At 45.6% G+C, this 20,673-nt stretch overlaps 1 protein-coding gene across 2 annotated transcripts in view; it reads right to left on the bottom strand.

Annotated features, from left to right (window-relative positions):
* Nucleotides 1-19,937, bottom strand: part of LOC112232018 (neuronal membrane glycoprotein M6-a) — a 65,560-nt gene extending 45,623 nt beyond the window's left edge. The window contains exon 1 of one of the 2 annotated variants that reach the window (XM_042311974.1): nucleotides 19,663-19,937. In XM_042311974.1, the coding sequence (XP_042167908.1) occupies nucleotides 19,663-19,699 (37 nt within the window). In that variant the 5' untranslated portion in view covers nucleotides 19,700-19,937. The remainder of the gene's footprint in view (nucleotides 1-19,662) is intronic. The other variant, XM_042311973.1, reaches the window with a different exon arrangement.
* Nucleotides 19,938-20,673: the final 736 nt, after the last annotated feature.

The raw sequence follows: 20,673 nt of genomic DNA, 5'->3' as shown, positions 1-20,673 counted from the left end.
AAGAGAGAAACAGAGAGACAGACACAGAGATTTGAATTTGGAAGTTTACATACACTTAGGTTGGAGTCATTAAAGCTTGTTTTTCAACCACTCCACAAATTTCTTGTTAACAAACTATAGTTTTGGCAAGTCGGTTATGACATCTACTTTGTGCCTGACACAAGTAATTTTTACAACAATTGTTTACAGACAGATTATTTCACTTAGAATTCACTGTATCACAATTCCAGTGGGTCAGAAGTTTACATACACTAAGTTGACTGTGCCTTTAAACAGCTTGGAAAATTCCAGAAAATGATGTCATGGCTTTAGAAGCTTCTGATAGGCTAATTGACATAATTTGAGTCAATTGGAGGTGTACCTGTGGATGTATTTCAAGGCCTACCTTCAAACTCAGTGCCTCTTTGCTTGACATCATGGGAAAATCCAAAGAAATCAGCCAAGACCTCAGAAAGATAATTGTAGACCTCCACAAATCTGGTTCATCCTTGGGAGCAATTTCCAAATGCCTGAAGGTACCACGTTCATCTGTACAAAGAATAGTACGCAAGTATAAACACCATGGGACCACGCAGCCGTCATACCGCTCAGGAAGGAGACGCGTTCTGTCTCCTAGAGATGAACGTACTTTGGTGCAAAAAGTGCAAATCAATCCCAGAACAACAGGAAAGGACCTTGTGAAGATGCTGGAGGAAAAAGGTACAGAATTATAAGGAAGAAGCCACTGCTCCAAAATCTCCATAAAAAAGCCAGACTACAGTTTTCAACTGCACATTTGGACAAAGATCATACTTTTTGGAGAAATGTCCTCTTGTCTGATGAAACAAAAATAGAACTGTTTGGCCATAATGACCATCGTTATGTTTGGAGGAAAAAGGGGGAGGCTTGCAAGCCAAAGAACACCATCCCAACTGTGAAGCACGGGGTGGCAGCATCATTTTGGGGGTGCTTTGCTGCAGGAGGTACTTGTGCACTTAACAAAATAGATGGCATCATGATGAAAATTATGTGGATATATTGAAGCAACAACAGGAAGTTAAATGGGTCTTCCAAATGGACAATGACCCCACGCATTCTTCCAAAGTTGTGGCAAAATGGCTTAAGGACAACAAAATCAAGGAATTTGAGTGGCCATCACAAAGCCCTGACCTCAATCTTATAGAACATTTGTGGGCAGAACTGAAAAAGTGTGTGCGAGTAAGGAGGCCGACAAACCTGACCAGCGCTGTCGGGAGGAATGGGCCAAAATGCACTTATTGTGAGAAGCTTGTGGAAGGCTAACCGAAACGAGTTAAAAAATTTAAAGGCAACGCTACCAAATACTAATTGAGTGTATGTTAACTTCTGACCCACTGGGAATGTGATGAAAGAAATAATAGCTGAAATAAACCATTATCTCTACTATTATTCTGACATTTCACATTCTTAAAATAAAGCGGTGATCCTAACTGACCTAAGACGGAGAATTTGTACTCGGATTAAATGTCAGGAATTGTGAAAAACTGAGTTTAAATGTATTTGGCTAAAGTGTATGTAAACTTCCAACTTCAACTGTAGATAGATAGATAGAGAAAGAGAGAGAGAGAACGAGAGAGAGAGAGAGGGAAAGGCAGAGAATGAGAGAGAGGGAAAGGCAGAGAATGAGAGAGAGAGAGAGAGAGAGAGAGAGATACAGACAGTGAGAGGGATGACCCAGAGAGCTTTGGCGTCTGAGTCCTTGGGCCTGAGCCTGAGGTGTTGTTGACCTGCTCTGAGGGGTATCAGCAGTGTAATGTGGTTAATACGGCTTTAAGGACAGATCCACTACCACTCATCCACTACCAGTCACGTGTTATACTACACAGTAGGGAGAGTACAGCAGGCAGCCTGTCGAGACAATAAATACAATGTTACAATACAATATAATATACAATACAATATAGCTTACTGTAGTATTCCTTCCAAATATTTTAACATTCTCAATATCGGTCTCAAAAGATGCGTCTGTGACAACGCATGAACGATGGTCTATTGTGTATAAATGATATGGTTCAATGTGTCAGTGGTCCAATGTGGTCCAATCATTGACATGCAGTGTGCTTTTCCTTTTCCTTGTTTCCCCTTTTATCAATGCCGTAACTTGGCAACACTATGTTAATTCCCTGACAACCCTTGCATGGCGTTCTTGTGTCCAATCACGAAATAACAATCAGAGTTTCCCCCTTTCATGACTTATTATTGCAGCAATTATTGACGGCAGACAGTTCTGAGCCAGCAGATTTCTGAGCCTGCATTCAGTCTGAATAAGTAAGCCTTGGTAGCTACGGTCGCTAAACCTCTTCAACGGCTGTCAAGTTCTTTGCTTGTTTGGCACACCAAGCTGATTCGTGACTGAAGCTTGACTGGTTGGATAAAAGGAAGGCGCTATGGTATCATTTGTAGAAGCAATTTGGAAGGGGCACACTGCTCTGGTCGTGTCTTTTCGAGGGTCTTTTGTGAGTCGGGACTGATGGTGATTACTGGTATTCACTAACAAATAACAAGCTGACCCGAAGCCCATTATAGAAACTCTGTGTCTGGTCCTGACGTCAACAGGCCAGACTGAATGAATGAGGGGTCTGTGTTCGGGATGTTAGAATGCTCTTTTGTCTTCCACTGATTGGGCTTGTGTTATGTTCCAGTGATGGGGGGGGGGGGTAGACGGGTAGACTGACTAGAAAAACAGAGAGACAGACCGGGCGGTCGGGATCACTGAGGTCAGTGCAGTGAGGACAGGGACTTACTGTAGGTGGTTAAGATAATGGGATTTAGGTGACCTCTATGGTTAAGGTAATGGGAGTTAGGTGACCTCTACGGTTAAGGTAATGGGAGTTAGGTGACCTCTACGGTTAAGGTAATGGGAGTTAGGTGACCTCTATGGTTAAGGTAATGGTTGTTAGGTGACCTCTATGGTTAAGGTAATGGGAGTTAGGTGACCTCTACAGTTATGGTAATGGTTGTTAGGTGACCTCTACGGTTATGGTAATGGTTGTTAGGTGACCTCTACGGTTAAGATACTGGGAGTTAGGTGACCTCTATGGTTAAGGTAATGGGAGTTAGGTGACCTCTATGGTTAAGGTAATGGGAGTTAGGTGACCTCTATGGTTAAGGTAATGGGAGTTAGGTGACCTCTACGGTTAAGGTAATGGGAGTTTGAGGTTCAGAGAGGTTACCAATTTCTCAGTTGATTGCATTGGAGCATGATGACAGCGATATGAGGACTGTGGGTTTGATAACCCCATGGGCCACTTAATTGTATGTTGTCGCAGACAAAGTGAACAAGGTGAATATAATTAATTCAGTATATTAACACCCGTCATGGCAATTAAGATGTTCAAAGGTTTCTGTATTCAATAAGCCATTCATAAAGAACAGGACATGCTATGATGACAGGTTGGGCTGATGGGGTTGAACAAGGACATTAGATGGGAAGGGCCCGAGCTCTGAGGATGCTGTGTTAGCCCACTTGGGGAGGAGGGAGAGCTGAGTCTCACGGCCAAACTCCTGAGGGTTCTGGCTGTCAGGTGGCTATAGCCTGCTGGCTTATTCACACCATGTCCAGCTGGCCTATCTGGCTAGCTAGATTTACATCTACCAGCCTCAGAGAGACAGAGAGAGAGAGAGACATTTTATATACCATATGAAAATGAACATCTCAAAAACCCTCCTGATGATTAGAACCAGAGCACTGTCCCAACACACACACATGCCCAATGGGCCTGTAGGTCATAGAGAAGGGTCTAAATCCTGTGACTGAGCCAGAGCCCAGACAGACTGCAGCTACTGCTCTGAGGGGAGGGGTGACAGCGACACGACAAAACAGCCCAGCCCAGCCTGGGCCATTACCATACAATAGACAACAATAAAGCAGTGGGCCTCAGATTGTACAAAAACAATAACAACGGACCCCTTTGTGCCTGTCGTGTGTTTACTCAACTCTGACATGGAAAACAGCTAGCGACGAGGCAAACATGATATCGTCACTAAATCATGTAAACAACAAAGAACACAAAGGAAAACCAACCTCACTGCAATGATTCCCCCGACTACTTTTGACGCCAATTATCTAGGCTATTACACCAAGATGGCTATCTTTATCAAAATGGCCGCCGGTTTTCCATAGGTTGAATGAACATAGTTTAATATAATGTTATCTTATGGTAATACTGTGCTATTATGAATTGAATGTTCATAAATCACAATTTCTTTCTCCAATTACCCCTATTGTAAGTGTCTGTTTTTACAATGTTACTCTACGTCAGTATCAAATAACCTAAGCGCTCAATGCGGTTCTAGGCTTTATTACAAAACCGTGTTGGCAGCCAAAGGTAGTAAGCAACATTAGGTTTGTAACAGCAGTCCATCTATCAACATGCACTACACTGTGCAGTGCAGAGAGATGCACGAGGATTCAGTGCCAGGGTTTACAGATGTTCCACTTGTTCACTAGATATATAGTCCTGCATCCAAGGCATGTGACGTCTCATAGGACTCAGATCAACTACAGTGTGTAACAGGGATGAGTAACTTTGCCTGGTACCTGAACACTTGTGTTAGCTCCCCAAGCCAACCCATCGGCTTTAGTGGCTAACACTGTCTTGTGGCAGGTTGGAGATCCAGAGGTGGATTTTCAATTGATAGCTCTACGGATTGAGACTTTTAGGCATCCGTTTGTGTCTCATCCATAATGTATGGTGCTGTATAAAGCAGTGAGTCATGGACACAGTGAGAAGTGATGATGAGTGATGGAGGAGTGATGGAGGAGTAATGGGGGAGTAAAGGGGGAGGGATGGAGGAGTGATGGAGCAGGGATGGAGGAGTGATGGTGGAGAGATGGAGGAGGAGAGATGGAGGAGTGATGGAGGAGGAGTAATGGGGGAGGGATGGAGGAGTGATGGAGCAGGGATGGAGGAGTGATGGAGGAGGAGTAATGGGGGAGGGATGGAGCAGTGATGGAGGAGGGATGGAGGAGTGATGGGGAGGGTGGAAGAGTGATGGAGCAGGGATGGAGGAGTGATGGTGGAGAGATGGAGGAGGAGGGGTGGAGGAGGAAGAATGGAGAAGGGATGGAGGAGTGATGGGGGAGTGATGGAGGAGAGATGGAGGAGGAGGGATGAAGGAGTGATGGAAGAGTAATGGGGGAGGGATGGAGGAGTGATGGAGCAGGGATGGAGGAGTGATGGTGGAGGAGGGATGGAGGATGAGTGATGGAGGGGGATGGAGGATGAGTGATGGAGGAGGGATGGAGGAGGGATAGAGGAGGGAGGGAGGAGGGATGGAGGAGAGATGGAGGAGGGAGGATGGAGGAGGGTTGGAGGAGGAGGGATGGAGGAGGGATGGAGGAGGAGGGATGAAGGAGAGATGGAGGAGGAGGGGTGGAGGAGGGATGGAGGAGGAGGGATGGAGTAGGGATGGAGGAGGAGGGATGAAGGAGAGATGGAGGAGGAGGGATGGAGGAGGAGGGATGGAGTAGGGATGGAGGAGGGATGAAGGAGAGATGGAGGAGGAGGGATGGAGGAGGGATGGAGGAGGAGGGATGGAGGAGGATGGGTGGAGGAGGGATGAGGAGGGATGGAGGAGAGATGGAGGAGGAAGGATGGAGGAGGAGGGATGGAGGAGAGATGGAGGAGGAGAGATGGAGGAGGAGGAATGGAGGAGGAGGGATGGAGTAGGGATGGAGGAGGAGGGATGAAGGAGAGATGGAGGAGGAGGGATGGAGGAGGGATGGAGGAGGAGGGATGGAGGAGGATGGATGAGGAGGGATGGAGTAGGGATGGAGGAGGAGGGATGAAGGAGAGATGGAGGAGGAGGGATGGAGGAGGGATGGAGGAGGAGGGATGGAGGAGGATGGATGAGGAGGTGGATGGAGTAGGGATGGAGGAGGAGGGATGAAGGAGAGATGGAGGAGGAGGGATGGAGGAGGGATGGAGGAGGAGGGACGGAGGAGAGATGGAGGAGGAGGGATGGAGGAGTGATGGAGGAGGGATGGAGGAGGGATGGGGGAGAGATGGAGGAGGAGGGACGGAGGAGAGATGGAGGAGGAGGGATGGGGGAGGAGGGATGGAGGAGTGATGGAAATAACAGGAGAGGGATTTGATGGGCACAGGGGAGAGGTGAGGATACACTCTTAGAAAAAAAGGTGCTAGAACCTTAGAGTGTTTCGGCTGTCCCCATAGGAGAACCCTTTGAATAACCCTTTTTGGTTGCAGGTAGAAGCCTTTCGGGTTCCATGTAGAACTCTTTATACAGAGCATTCTACATGTCACCATTAAGAGTTCTACTATGGAGACAGCCGAAGAACCCTTTTGGAACCCTTTCCACCGTAGAGGTCACTGTATAGTTCCATAATACCTCTTTCAATTCAATTCAATGTTAATGTTTTATTCTTTATCCCAGAGGGGGTAATTGCGCAGGCAAGGTGGGAAAATGTATATTCTCCTCTCTACTGTTCCTCCATTCCTGCACCTTGGTTGGAGAGATCGTGTTCATTTCCTTATGCACGGACACTAGCAGTGTGTCACTCCTCTTCCTCTGGCAGTAGCAGGTTCTTGGTCCTTGACGCTCTTCTACAAAAGGATAATCAGAGTGATGCTCCAGAGAGGTCATGCACTGTACTGCCTGGGGAATGGTATGTGATAGCAGCTGTCACTGGCTACATTACAAGCCTCCCCAAAACAATTCTTCCAGCCTTCACTCAAGCCCTGGTCCGGCGTTTTCTCTCCTCCTCTTCAACACTCCCATTGTATTATTTACAGTTCCTCTGACCTCCACTACAGTGAGCAGTGGTGTAAAGTACTTAAAGTAAAAAACTACTTTAAAGTACTACTTAAGTCGTTTTGGGGGGTATCTGTACTTTACTTTTCTATTTATATTTTTGACAACTTTTACTTCATTACATTCCTAAAGAAAGTTATTTACATTTTCCCTGACACCCAAAAGTACTCGTTACATTTTGAATGCTTAGCAGGGCAGAAAATGGTCCAATTCAGTGCCAGGTTCATACTGCCTCTGATTTGCTGGACTCACTAAACACAAATGCCTTGTTTGTAAATTGGAGTGTGACCCTGGCTATCTGTTAAAAATAATAATAATTATAATCTTGTGCTCTCTGGCTTGTTTAATATAAGGAATTTTAAATTATTTGTACGTTTACTTTTGATACATAAGTATATTTTAGCAACCACATTTACTTTTGATACTTAAGCATATATAAGTCCAAATACTTTTAGACTTTTACTCAAGTAGCATTTTACTGGGTGACTTTCACTTTTACTTGAGTCATTTTCTATTAAGCTATCTTTACTTTAACTCAAGTATGAGAATTGAGTACTTTTTCCACCACTGACAGTGAGACTGAAAACACAACCCAAGCCCAGAGACATCGATGCTCTCAGGTCTTTATAAAGCAATATGTTGTGTGTGTGGTGTGTGTGTGTGTGTGTGTGTGTGTGTGTGTGTGTGTGTTTAACTATTCAAGTGGGGACATTTTGCCGGTCCCTAAAAGGAAAAATACTATTTTAGGCTTAAGGGTTAGGGTTAGGGTTAAAATTAGGGTTAGGGTTAGAATTAAGGTTAGGGTTTAGAGATTAGGTTTAAAGTTAGGGCTAGGTTAAGGTTTAGGTTTAGGGGTTAAGGAAAAAATGATTTTGAAAGGGAATACATTTTCTGGTTCCTACAAGGATTATAAAACTGTGTGTGTGTGTGTGTAAAAACGACACATCAAAACATCTCACACCACACACAGAGAGGACTAACCAAAATCACAAAACAAACAATCAAACCATAATAACCTAAGTTCCTTTGTCAATAATTGTCTCAAACGTCACTGCTAAAATGTAATGATGAATACAAACAAAAAGCTGTTGATCTAAACACCTAATACGATGACCATCCCTCCATGTCAAACAGCAAAGGATTGAATCTACACAAGGTGAATGAAAACAAAAGACCTTGACTATAATTGCCTTTGTAGTGGGAGCGTATGATTCTAGCTGACAGCATCTCCCCCCGCCGCTAAAAGCAATCCTCAACTGTCAATCATCCGGTTGCTAAGAGACAGACTCAGATTAATACAAAGAGGATACAGTGGAGGAGAGAAGAGAGGGGTGGTGGGGGGACCGGATGATATTAAAGCCGCTTCACGTACCAAGGAAAGGTTCATTTAAAACGCCCTGCCATGGTGATGAACGTCTTAACCCATCGTGTTTTTTGGCGGTCAGAGAAAATTTAAATCTAGTAGATTTGGATGAGAAACTAACTGTTTTGAGTCTGGTGGAGAAAGATAAACGTTTCTGAATGTGTGGTGACGTACACCGTTTGACTGCAGAGGTGTTTCATTTTGGCTCTGCAATACGGCCATTAGCCATTCACATAGAATTACATATAGAATTGTATAGGATCTCCATGGCCATACAGTATTTGATCCTCATGTAGCCTATAGACAGACTACAGTGATGGAAATAAACACAGACATCCTGGCTGTACCACCACAGGGCTCACAGCATCACCAAGCTGTTTCCACAACAACCCAACTGGATTGCTCTGCGGCTATATGACCAACCAATCCCGTAGCACTCAGGTCTGTAGCCATAAAGTGCTTTGAAAGACTGGTCATGGCTCACATCAACACCATCATCCCAGAAATCCTAGACCAACTCCAATTTGCATACCGCCACAACAGATCCACTGATGATGCCATCTCTATTGCACTCCACACGACCCTTTCCCACCTGGACAAAAGGAACACCTATGTGAGAATGCTGTTCATTGACTGCAGCTCAGCGTTCAACACCATAGTGCCCACGAAGCTCATCAATAAGCTAAGGACCCTGGGACTAAACACCTTCCTCTGCAACTGTTTCCTGGACTTCTTGATGGGTCGCCCCACAGGTGTTAAGGGTAGGCAACAACACATCTGCCACGCTGATCCTCAACACGGGGGCCCCTCACTGGTAAGTGCTCAGTCCCCTCCTGTACTCCCTGTTCACTTATGACTGCATGGCCAGGCACGACTGTAACACCAGCATCAAGTTTGCCGATAACACCTAAGTGGTAGGCCTGATCACCGACAACGATGAGACAGCCTATAGGGAGGAGGTCAGAGACCTGGCCATGTGGTGCCAGGACAACAGGGCAAAGGAGATGATTGTGGACTATAGGAAGACCGAGCACGCTCCAATTCTTATCGACGGGGCTGCAGTGGAGCAGGTTGAGAGTGATGTGTGTCCACATCACCAACAAACTATCATGGTCCAAACACACTAAAACAGTTGTGAAGAGGGCACTACAAATTCTATTCCCCCCCAGGAGACTCCCCCCAGGAGACTTGGCAAAAGATTTGGCATGTGTCCTCAAATCCTCAAAAGGTTCTACAGCTGCACCATCGAGAGCATGGTTGCTTCACTGGCTGGTATGGCAACTGCTCAGCCTCCGACCACAAGGCACTACAGAGGGTAGTGCGTACGGCCCAGGACATCACTGGGGCCAAGCTTCCATTTCACAGGAAGCTCAAAAGCCCTTCTACATTGTGTGTACTTCACTGGGAAAGTCCTGTGCCAGGCATGTCTGTCAATTAGACCATTAGGCACAGTTTATGCAGATGTAGGATATTTCTGCTTGGCAGGAAATACACATTTTGTAGTGTATTTAAGGCTTCTAAAGTTTCCACTTTGAAATTTCAGATGTGATTTGCTGTAATGAAAAATGTGTCAACCTTTACATGTCACGTTTCTGACCTTAGTTCCTTTATTTTGTCTTTGTGTTAGTTTGGTCAGGGTGTGAGTTGGGGTGGGCAGTCTACGTTCGTTTTTCTAGGTTGTGTTTATGTGTTTGGCCTGGTATGGTTCTCAATCAGAGGCAGGTGTCGTTCGTTGTCTCTGATTGAGAATCATACTTAGGCAGCCTTTTCCCAACTGTGTTTTGTGGGTGAATGTTTTCTGTTTAGTGTATGTCACCTTTCAGAACTGTTTCGCTTCATTCTCCGTTGCTATTTTGTTTAGTGTTCTGTTGAATAAATTAACATGGACACGTACCACGCTGCATATTGGTCCGATCTCTCATACTCCTCCTTAGACGAGGACGACGAATGCTACACTAACAAACATGTCCATTCATTATAATCCACATTATAATTCACATTTCCTGTCGCGGCAAGATTATTTTCCTGCTGTAGCAAACTGGCTGAAATTAAGATCCTACATCTGTAGCTAAACAGAGTCTGGGCTAACTGCTAACAGGATAGGAACAGGTTAAACTACGTATAAATAACTTAAAGCTATTGCTAACAATAGCATCATGGTATAAAGCACATCCTGTTTTTGGGTTGTGTCAGATTAGTGTTTTTGTCTACAATTTAGAAGCACCACTGTTCTCATCCACATAGTGTTGCTCAATTAATTTGCTGTGTGGGGAAAGTGGCCATTTTGTGCGGCTGAAAAGCAGCTCCGTCTTTTAAGTGTTGTCAAATGCATTATTCCATAGCACCATTTTCCACAGGATGACTCATGGTAAATGTATTATTCCTTCACTAGCTTTAATTCTGGGTCCTCTTCTTCTAATATGCATGACCTTTAACCTCTCATGCTACAAAGATGGGCCAAATAAACGTTGTAAAATATCCAAACCTGTATGCTTTTTGGGTAAGACTTTACTTAAAGCCCACCGGTTTAATGCATTATTATTGTATCGTCACTTGTTATAAGCATAAACCTGGGTCTCATACTTTATGTCACTGGGAGTATTAAAGCTTGTCAGGGATCAATTAGATTTAGCCGCAGGCTGATGTTTTTCTTGAGCGGATGGTCTGGGGGCCGGAACATAATTACAAATAAATTGCAGACTGCAAATTGACTGCATGACGCCCATACATATATAATATTTGACTAAAGCGGAATCATTTCAAACCTTGCTTACACGTGTCTCTCTGTTATGCGTGGGAACACTTGGGTACAGATTTCCAACATTAAAACCACTTGGAGCTGATTTCCTGGTGTTTTTTACAGTCCTCTATGTCCAGCAATAAAAATGTGAAAATAAAAAATAAAAATGTGCTCAAAAAACGAATAATGTAACTTTGGGCTAAGTGTTGGGGATGCTACTATAATCAATAGGGGTGTATGGTGTTTCTGTGAGAGCAGAGTAAGTGATGCCCTCCAGTAACAGATACCCTGTAATCACCCCATACGTTCACTGAGCAGGGGCATTAGGGACTGTAGGTTGTGTCATCACATCACTGTGAGAGAGGGGAAAAGATAGCCGCATCCTATCCATTTCCACAGGTTGGTTCCCAACGGCATGCCAACGCATTCCAGTCTCCACATCAATAAACAATTTTATTGTAAACCTGCACAGCAAGAGGAACGCAGTCTTTCATCAAGAGGAACGTCTTTCACGCTCATATGTCTCTCTTCCCTTTGAAGCACTACCTTCCATTGCTCAAAGGCTTTTAGATAGATAGTTTCACTACCACGTCACCCCCGAGAGCTGACAGTAACAAAGCGCATCTCTCTAGCAACTGTGGTAAAGAGAATCGTCTTTGGACGAAACACCCATGGCTGGAAACAGACATCGGTGCCCGTGGCAACCCTTTACCAGTCCAACAACCCAACAGCAACCTTTCCACACGTCTTCCATAATACATGAGGTCTGTGGCTGCTATCAACCAAAAGAGGCATGAAGTAAATAGAAAGGCCTATTTTTACGATGTCAGCGAGGGGTCAGAATACAACACAGGGGTTAAGTGCCTGGGTGCTTCCCTCAAGAGCAGCAGACACAACAACAGAACCCTGACCTCTCCCTTCTGGTCCTGTACTTCATCTTAAATTCTGAATCAACAGAATTTGAACTGCCTCAGTCTGTGGACATGGTACACTCCGCTCCCTACCTCTGCAGTCATTACGCTGGGAGTCTGACAGCTCGGAACGATGTATCACTGCTACCTCATCGTGTGTCTCGTGTGTCTCGCTACACCATTATCCTCTAACGAGACACATTTCAGTTCGGACACAACTGACTAGGTTTCCCCTTTCCCTCCCCTCCCTTCCCTCCCTTCCCTCCCTTTCCCTCCCTCCCCTCCCTTCCCTCCCTTTCCCTCCCCTCCCTCCCCTCCCTTTCCCTCCCCTCCCCCCCTCCCTTCCTCCCCCCTCCCTCCCTCCCTCCCTCCCCTCCCCTCCCTCCCCTCCCCCTTCCCTTCCCTTCCCTTCCCTTCCCTTCCCTTCCCTTCCCTTCCCTTCCCTTCCCTTCCCTCCCCTCCCTTCCCTCCCTCCCCTCCCTCCCTCCCTCCCCTCCCTTCCCTCCCTCCCCTCCCTTCCCTTCCCTCCCTCCCCTCCCTTCCCTCCCTTCCCTCCCTTCCCGCCCCTCCTCAACATCATCCTCCTCCCCATCATTATACTCAATCCCCACTGGTCTCACTTTAAGCCAACAATTCCACAACCATCTCCTAACACCAGCATGACATTGGGGAATGACAAGAGTGTCCATGTATGTGTCCTGCTATAGTGTTACCAACTGGGTTTGATTCATGTTCATTTGCCGGGGGGGACAAACAGGAAGTGCTAAATGATGGTGCTGGTACTAACTGCACTGTAATTAGAGGTCATTCATTAGCCTCCGTGTCAGTACCGGCCCAGGCAGCATCGTAAACCAGGAACACTCGGCAACAGCATTAAACAAAGTGTCTGTTGATGGAGTCCATCCTGCAAGACACCGCCGCACTGCCGATGGCTCTGCTAATGAAATGAAATCACATTTTATTGGTAGTATACACATATTTAGTGGCCTTCCTAGGGAGCTAGCATCTATGGTGCTTTCCTGTTCCATTGCGAAAGACTGACAATGTACAATATAGCCCGAGGGTAACACTTTACACAAGGCAAACAAGTATAATGCATTATAGTATCTAAGGTCTTAGTATCGTCTGATAACTGCAAAATGAAAATGAATTAACTGTTCTTAAGCTGACATCCTTTTATGATGATGACGAGTGGACCGTGGCAGTTTGCTGTCTGGCTGTCTGTCTGCACACAGCGTAACAAAACAAGTCGCTTGACTTCAATAATGCTCTGCCCCATAAACAAAAGGAGAACGCCAAAAATCGATAGAAGACACAGCATCCAATTTTCACCCCGGGGACAAATTCCATTGTACATTTAAAGATGGTCCTTTTAGAACTTCTGGCATGAAAATTCAACCGTAAAAGCGATCATTGTTAAACAACGATTCTCAACACAAATATGTGGCGCAATGTAGGCTACCGGTCGCAAGGACAATGGGATGGGAAATGACAAATCTCAGGCTAGATAATTGCTATTAGCCTGAAACACCACTGACATTGCACCAATCTATAGATTGTATTGTCTATCACTGTGCACTATCAAAGTCCAATGCCTATAACCCTGTCCAGCTAGATTGAGTATGCAGTTCTAGCATGTTCTACTGTGCTCTAGATTGACAGTACACACAGAGTAATTTACTCCAAGCTACATGTTAAATGTGTCATAATCCGTTGATGTTTACTAAATGACAGTAAGTGTTGATGTAATGTCAACAAATGACTGTATTCCTGGCTGGGTTTTGAACCCATGACCTTGGTGTCACACGTCATTTAGCCTAACAGTGGGTTTATACAGTGGCGCCCTGGTAGAGTCTGGTAGAGTAGGCTAATCAACAAAGGCCTTGAAGTAAGCAATTGTACCCATCTGAACAGAGCACAACAAAACAGTTGCTTGACTTCAATACAATTCTGCTCCAAAATACAAGCAAACAACAAACAAATCTAGAAGACTGTAAGAGAAGCTATTGTCCAGTTATAGCCAGTCCAGCGCTAGCCAAAGTCTGCTTTCCCAGAGACCCCAGTCAGAACACTCATCGGACGTAATTGGTGGCGTTGCCCTGGTACCTTGACCTTCCTCTCAGAACTTTAGTCCCCAGGCTCCTCAAGCTGGAACAATGATAGAGCTTGTTAGCATAATTGCAGGCCGTAGATGAGTGGAGCAGACAGAATGGAAGAGAGGGAAGCCCCGGCCGGGTCTTTCTGGCCTAAATAGACTACACAAGGACCATCCAGGCAGGAAGTGTTATGGTTCAGGTCTTATCAGTGCCAAGGCCAGGCTAGCAATCACCCTGGAGCAACGGAACACTACTCCCTGTCTGCCTCCCTCTCTCCCTGCCTCCCTCCCTCTCTCCCTGCCTCCCTCCCTCTCTCCATGCCTCCCTCCCTCTCTCCATGCCTCCCTCCCTCTCTCCATGCCTCCCTCCCTCCCTCTCTCCCTGCCTCCCTCCCTCTCTCCATGCCTCCCTCCCTCTCTCTCTCCCTGCCTGCCTCCTTCTCTGCATGACCCCCACGCCCCACTAACTGCCTCCTGGATACTGAGAGTTATAGATCACTTTCTCTAGGCCAATACCCACTGGTGGGTGAAGGGACGGTGATTTGTAGCTTATAGCTTGCACAGGCACTGTATCAATTAGATTCAGATATCTATCTTGGAACCCACAGTCTGAGTCACAGACCCTCAAGAATGTAATCAAAGAGCCTAGACAAGCCCGAAGGTGAGTTTGTAGTCGGTAGAGTGTGAGGTATTTCTATAGAACTATATCACTGAAAACACTGGTTCAACATTTTATCCACACGCATAGAGAATGAGAGTATTTTTGTTACTGAACCTCAGTTTGAGGGGATCAGTGTCATTTCAGCACCCATTTCACAGCACAGTACATTATCTAACTATGTTTCCAGGCTCAATCACTGATGGAATCCACAGTGGACCAGTAGTCAATTATTTATGTACCAGAGTCAGTAATGTGACAACTCGACTGTTTGTATGAACAGAAAAAAGCTCCACTGTCCTAAATGACAAGCAACATCCAATAACTTTACCCCAAAGTGAAGGAAGACAGCCAATTAGTCATTCAAATTGATCAACGTAAATCTATTAGCCGCGAAAATCCCACACAGCTCGGTTACAGAGCTCCAAGAGAGTGCTAAGGATGGATGTTCATACATTCCTACGTCGGAGTTCTGTTGATAGCAACAGCAGCATGACGCTAGCTGTAGATGGGGGAGTGCAGCCTGGGTATTTCATTTCACTTCCACTGCGGCTTATCACGCCCAGATAAATCAATAGTGCTTCAATATTCAAACTGCCTCAGAGACCGGCTTGATTCTAATTGAATTATATTATAAGCCCTCCATTTTCCAAGCTATGAATGCTTTGCAATGTGGGGAAGTGCTGTACTTCCTGATACAATCAACAGGAGATTGGAGATGGTGGAGGATGACAAGGAATAGTTTATTGAAATCAGGCAGGAGATTTTAGTCAACAAATAGCACTTTTGTCTCAACCAGTCATCACCATAACATTCAGCATCACCGACCCCATAATCAGCACCATAACGCCATCAGAATCATCACCATGTTCGTCAGTACCGTCAACACCGTTATGAGCCTACTTTATGACTCCCCCCCACACACACACACACACACACACACACACACACACACAGTACTTCGTAATGCTCTGTATTTCTAAATCTAAGTGTTTGGGGAGACCAGATATGTTTATGTGTGTGTGTGTGTGTGTGCGTACAGTGATTAATGTCTGTGTAAGTGTGTGTTGCCGCATTGATATATGGGTAGGCAGTATTTGCTTTCTCAAAAATCGACACCATTACCTTGTTAATCTCCATCCTTCCTTCTTCAAACCTACTCCCGCTATCCCTCCCGCTTTCTCCAAAACAGCATCCCTCCATCCATCAGAGAGAGAGAGCGAAAGAGCACCTCCCATCTCTCCGTCGTCACTACCATCGCTGTCGTTTTGTTTCTCCACAGCACATCTCTCCTCACCCAGCTACCTCCCTCCCTCCATCCCTCCTTCTGTCATCCCTTGCCCTCTCCCTCCAATTGTCCCTTCCCTTCGCCTGCTAAAGAGATTTGCATTGATCATTTTTTTCTGTGGGTTCGGCTATATTTGTGGTTAGCCAAGAATGCCGCAATGAAGTATAGGAGAACAGCAGCCGCATAGAGGGAGGTAGAGAGAGAGAGAGAGAGAGAGACTATCAGTATTCTGCTATCCAACACCCCAAGGCATTCATTATTATCTCAAGAAAGCAACAACTGCCTGGACAAATAGTCATAGACCCTCTTTTTTCAGCACCTGACTCTTCAGACTCTAGAGAGTATGGTAATGAAGAGATGACATGCAGGGAAACAACTAATGGAACTTCAAATGGTTCGAGTCCAGCTGTTGAAGATTTGTCCAATGGCCAGAGCTAACACATTTCCTCCCAGAGGTGGGTGGTGCTCACTCAGAAGTAGACAACCATCTAATCCCACCAACCCCTGTCGGTAAACATAGTCAGACTCTGTTGCTGTCAAACTGTGACAGGGAACATTTTGGATTTGGTCACATTGAGTACCATCGCCATATGGTTGTAGTTATTTTGGCATTGGAAGGGAGAGAGAGAGATAGAGAGACAGAGACAAAGAGAGAGAGAAGGGAAGGAGAGAGAAGGGACAGAGACAGAAACAGAGTTGTTAACATATGTTTCCCATGCAAATAAAGCCCATTGAATTGAATTGAATTGAGAGAGAAAGAGAGAGAGAAGAGATGGAGAGAGGTAGAGAGACAGACAAAGACAGAGAGAAAGAGAGACAGAGAGAGAGACAGAGAGAGAGACAGAGAGAGGGAGAGGGAGGATGAGAGATAGAGAGAGACAGAGAGAGGGAGAGGGAGGATGAGAGATAGAGAGAGACAGACAGAGAGAGAGACAGAGAGAGGGAGAGGGAGGATGAGAGATAGAGAGAGGTAGAGAGACAGACAAAGACAGAGAGAAAGAGAGAGAAGAGAGACAGGGAGAGAGACAGAGAGAGAGACAGAGAGAGGGAGAGGGAGGATGAGAGATAGAGAGAGGTAGAGAGACAGACAAAGACAGAGAGAAAGAGAGAGAAGAGAGACAGGGAGAGAGACAGAGAGAGGGAGAGGGAGGATGAGAGATAGAGAGAGGTAGAGAGACAGACAAAGACAGAGAGAAAGAGAGAGAAGAGAGACAGAGAGAGAGACAGAGACAGAGATAGAGACAGAGATAGAGAGGGAGGATGAGAGATAGAGAGAGACAGAGAGAGGGAGAGGGAGGATGAGAGATAGAGAGAGAGGATGAGAGAGAGAGAGAGGATGAGAGATAGAGACAGAGAGAGAGACAGAGAGAGGGAGAGAGAGGATGAGAGATAGAGAGGATGAGAGATAGAGACAGAGAGAGACAGAGAGAGGGAGAGAGAGGATGAGAGATAGAGAGAGAGGATGAGAGACAGAGAGAGAGACAGAGAGAGGGAGAGGGAGGATGAGAGACAGAGACAGAGACAGAGAGAGGGAGAGGGAGGATGAGAGACAGAGACAGAGAGAGAGGGAGAGAGAGGGAGAGGGAGGATGAGAGAGAGATGGAGAGAGAGTGAGAAAAGAAAGCTTATGGGGTCTACAAAAACAAAATGTTATGTTTACGCTGCCCTGTTTTTCTTTCTCTCTCTCCCTCCATCTCCCTCTTTATGCTCTCTCTCCCTCTCTCTCTCTCTATTTCAGAAGTGGGTCAGGACTAATGAGCAGCAGAACAGTTACTTAAAGATGCGCCGGGGACCACTGGAAGGACAATGACCATGGAACCTTCACTCTCTCACTCTCCCTATCTTTCTTTCTCCCCCTTCTCTCTCTCTCTCTCTCTCCCTTCCCCCTCTCTCACTCCCTCTTTCTCATTCTCAATTCAACTCAAGAGGCTTTATTGGCATAGGAAGTGAAATGGATCAACAAAAGTGAAATAAACAATAAAAAGTGAACAGTAAATATTACACTCACACAAGTTCCAAAAGAATGAAGACATTTCAAATGTTATATTATGTCTATATACAGTGTTGTAATGATGTGCAAATAGTTTAAGTATAAAAGGGAAAATAAATAAACATACATATGGGTTGTATTTACAATGGTGCTTGTTCTTCACTGGTTGCCCTTTTCTTGAGGCAACAGGTCACAAATCGTGCTGCTGTGATTGTACACTGTGGTATTTCACCCAGTAGATATGGGAGTTTATCAAAATTGGATTTGTTTTCAAATTCTTTGTGGGTCTATGTAATCTGAGGGAAATATGTGTCTCTAATATGGTCATACATTTGGCAGGAGGTTAGGAAGTGCAGCTCAGTTTCCACCTCATGGGCAGTGAGCACATAGCCTGTCTTCTCGTGAGAGCCAGGTCTGCCTACGGCGGCCTCTCTCAATAGCAAGGCTATGATCACTGAGTCTGTACATAGTCAAAGCTTTCCTTAAGTTTGGGTCAGTTACAGTGGTCAGGTATTCTGCCACTGTTTACTCTCTGTTTAGGGCCAAATAGCATTCTAGTTTGCTCTGTTTTTTTGTTAATTCTTTCCAATGTGTGAAGTAATTATCTTTTTGTTTTCTCAGGATTTGGTTGGGTCTAGTTGTGTTGCTGTCCTGGGGCTCTGTTTGTGTTTGTGAGCAGAGCCCCAGGACCAGCTTGCTTAAGGGGCTCTTCTCCAGGTTCATCTCTCTGTAGGTGATGGCTTTGTTATGGAAGACTATCACTGTTTCTCTCCCCCTCTGTCTCTCTCTCTACACTCCAACCCCAAGTGTTACCTTTTGTAACCTGTTTTTAGTGGAGGGGCGGGGGTATGTGGTTCATATGTGTAAATTGTGTATGTGAAAGCGGTGTGGGGGAGGAGAGGGAGGGGCAGGGAAGGAAGGAAGGGTAGCATCTGCTTGGGCTAAAGATGGGTCCCCATGCTTTGCTCTGATTGGCTAAGAGTGTTCGTCATCTATAAAAACAGTCAAAAATATTCATCCCATCTCCATAACAGACAATGCATTCGCATTTTTCATTCATAATGGGTAAATAGTCTTAGCTAGCGCTGCATACGTGTTCTGTTGTTCCCCCTCGACAAGACAACACCTGACCATCCTCCAGCACAGTGCCGTTAAATGAGATGAATGGTACAGCAGCCAAGCACCCCGCCACTAAACAAACAACTGTTACTGAGACAAAGGGAGGACAGACAGGCGCGCTAATCTGATTTGAGCTGATTTCAGCTTAGATAGCAAAGTAATGGCTGCATTGTTGCCATACCCGGGGAAAATCGGGAGAGTGAGAGAAGGAGGGAGGGATGGAGGGAAGTCAATTCACTTCTCTGCTGTCTCCTGTGAGCCGTCAAGACAAGCGTTCAAGCAGAAGACAAGACAATTCCCATGGACCCCCCCCCTCCAATCCACCACTCAACAAACAAGGGACACCCAAGCACCCGCCTCCTTCTCTCTCTCTCTCTCCCTCCCTCCATCCTCCCCTCCCTCCACCTTTCAAAACAGCATCGCTCAAATCAAAATAAAACCAGCGCAATTCCAATGAACGATGATGACAATCAATAATAATGAAAAAAAATCTCCCCAAAAACACTCAAGTAATTACAATCCATGTGTTTCTTTGTCTGCATCAGTAGCTTATTCTCTGCTTGGCAGCATCCAAATACACGTCTGTGTCAAAGAGAGAGTGTGTAACATCGGCATACAGTACATACAGTTGCAGCAGCAGCAACACAAAGGGAACATGGATTAGCTCCGAGATGTATATATATTATTTAAAGATTTTACACCGTACCTTTTGAATTCTGTCCTTCTTCCATATTCTCTTCCATTGTGTCTGGGTTTGTGTCCACTTCGATTTCAATACACAGAAATTTCACAAAGCCTCTCGGTCACAACTGTATAACTGTATCCTCTCGGCTATGTGTGTGTACAGTGTGAGTGTGTGTTGGGGTGTGTTTTGTCCCCTAGCTGTGAGTTGTGGCGTTGTAGCAGTGAGCAGCTCCTAGGGAAGTCCGCTCTCAGTGTTGTGCCGTCTCTCTCAGACTCTCACTCACACCCCTCCCTCGCTCCTCTCTTTCTCTCTCCGGCACTCACACCCCTCCCTCGTTCCTCTCTCTCTCTCTTTCTCTCTCTCTCTCTCTTTTTCTCTCTCCGGCACTCACACACCTCCCTCTCTTTCAGCTCTCACTCCCTTCCATCTCTCTCGGACTCTCACACCCGTATCTCTCTCTCTCAGAGCGCGGCAGCCCCTGGTCTCATTCCTTCTGAAGACGATCAATTCCTCCTGTCCATGACTAGAAACCACAACACCAGGAAGCACATAACTGGACTGGGAGAGAAAGATCAAACTCCTCTTCCCTTTAAATGTCTTAAGCATCAATATGTTTTTGGAGGAAGGGGTGTAAAGGAGAGACTGATTCCAGGAGGAATGGAAGAGGAAACTCAACTTCCCTGTGAGTTTCTTTAAATGGAAATTGGGAACAATACTGCTGAATTGGAAAGACAGAAAAGGAGGAATGGGCTCGCTACAAGGAGAAAGACATAAGCAGGTGTTCAGCCATAAAAACAAGGGACTGAGGGTTTGTATTAGAAGCAGGATGGTGGAAGCAGCAGCAGCCCGGCACACTGTGAGCAGATGGAGGGGTGTAACCAGCCCAACAGCCACTCTCCCTCTCACCCTCCACTCCCACCAAACCCCCCTGTTTTTTAGAGTAAATGGAAGAGCCCGCCAGTCAGCCTGGGCTTAAGTTATGCTGTACCAACTAGTGAAAGGAAGAGGATATATGTTTTTACCTTCTGATAT

The sequence above is a fragment of the Oncorhynchus tshawytscha genome, linkage group LG34 (assembly GCF_018296145.1).
Source record: "Oncorhynchus tshawytscha isolate Ot180627B linkage group LG34, Otsh_v2.0, whole genome shotgun sequence".
Classification (NCBI taxonomy): Eukaryota; Metazoa; Chordata; class Actinopteri; order Salmoniformes; family Salmonidae; genus Oncorhynchus; species Oncorhynchus tshawytscha.
Note: the sequence above shows the minus strand (reverse complement) of the source record. Positions and strands in the feature narration are given on the sequence as shown.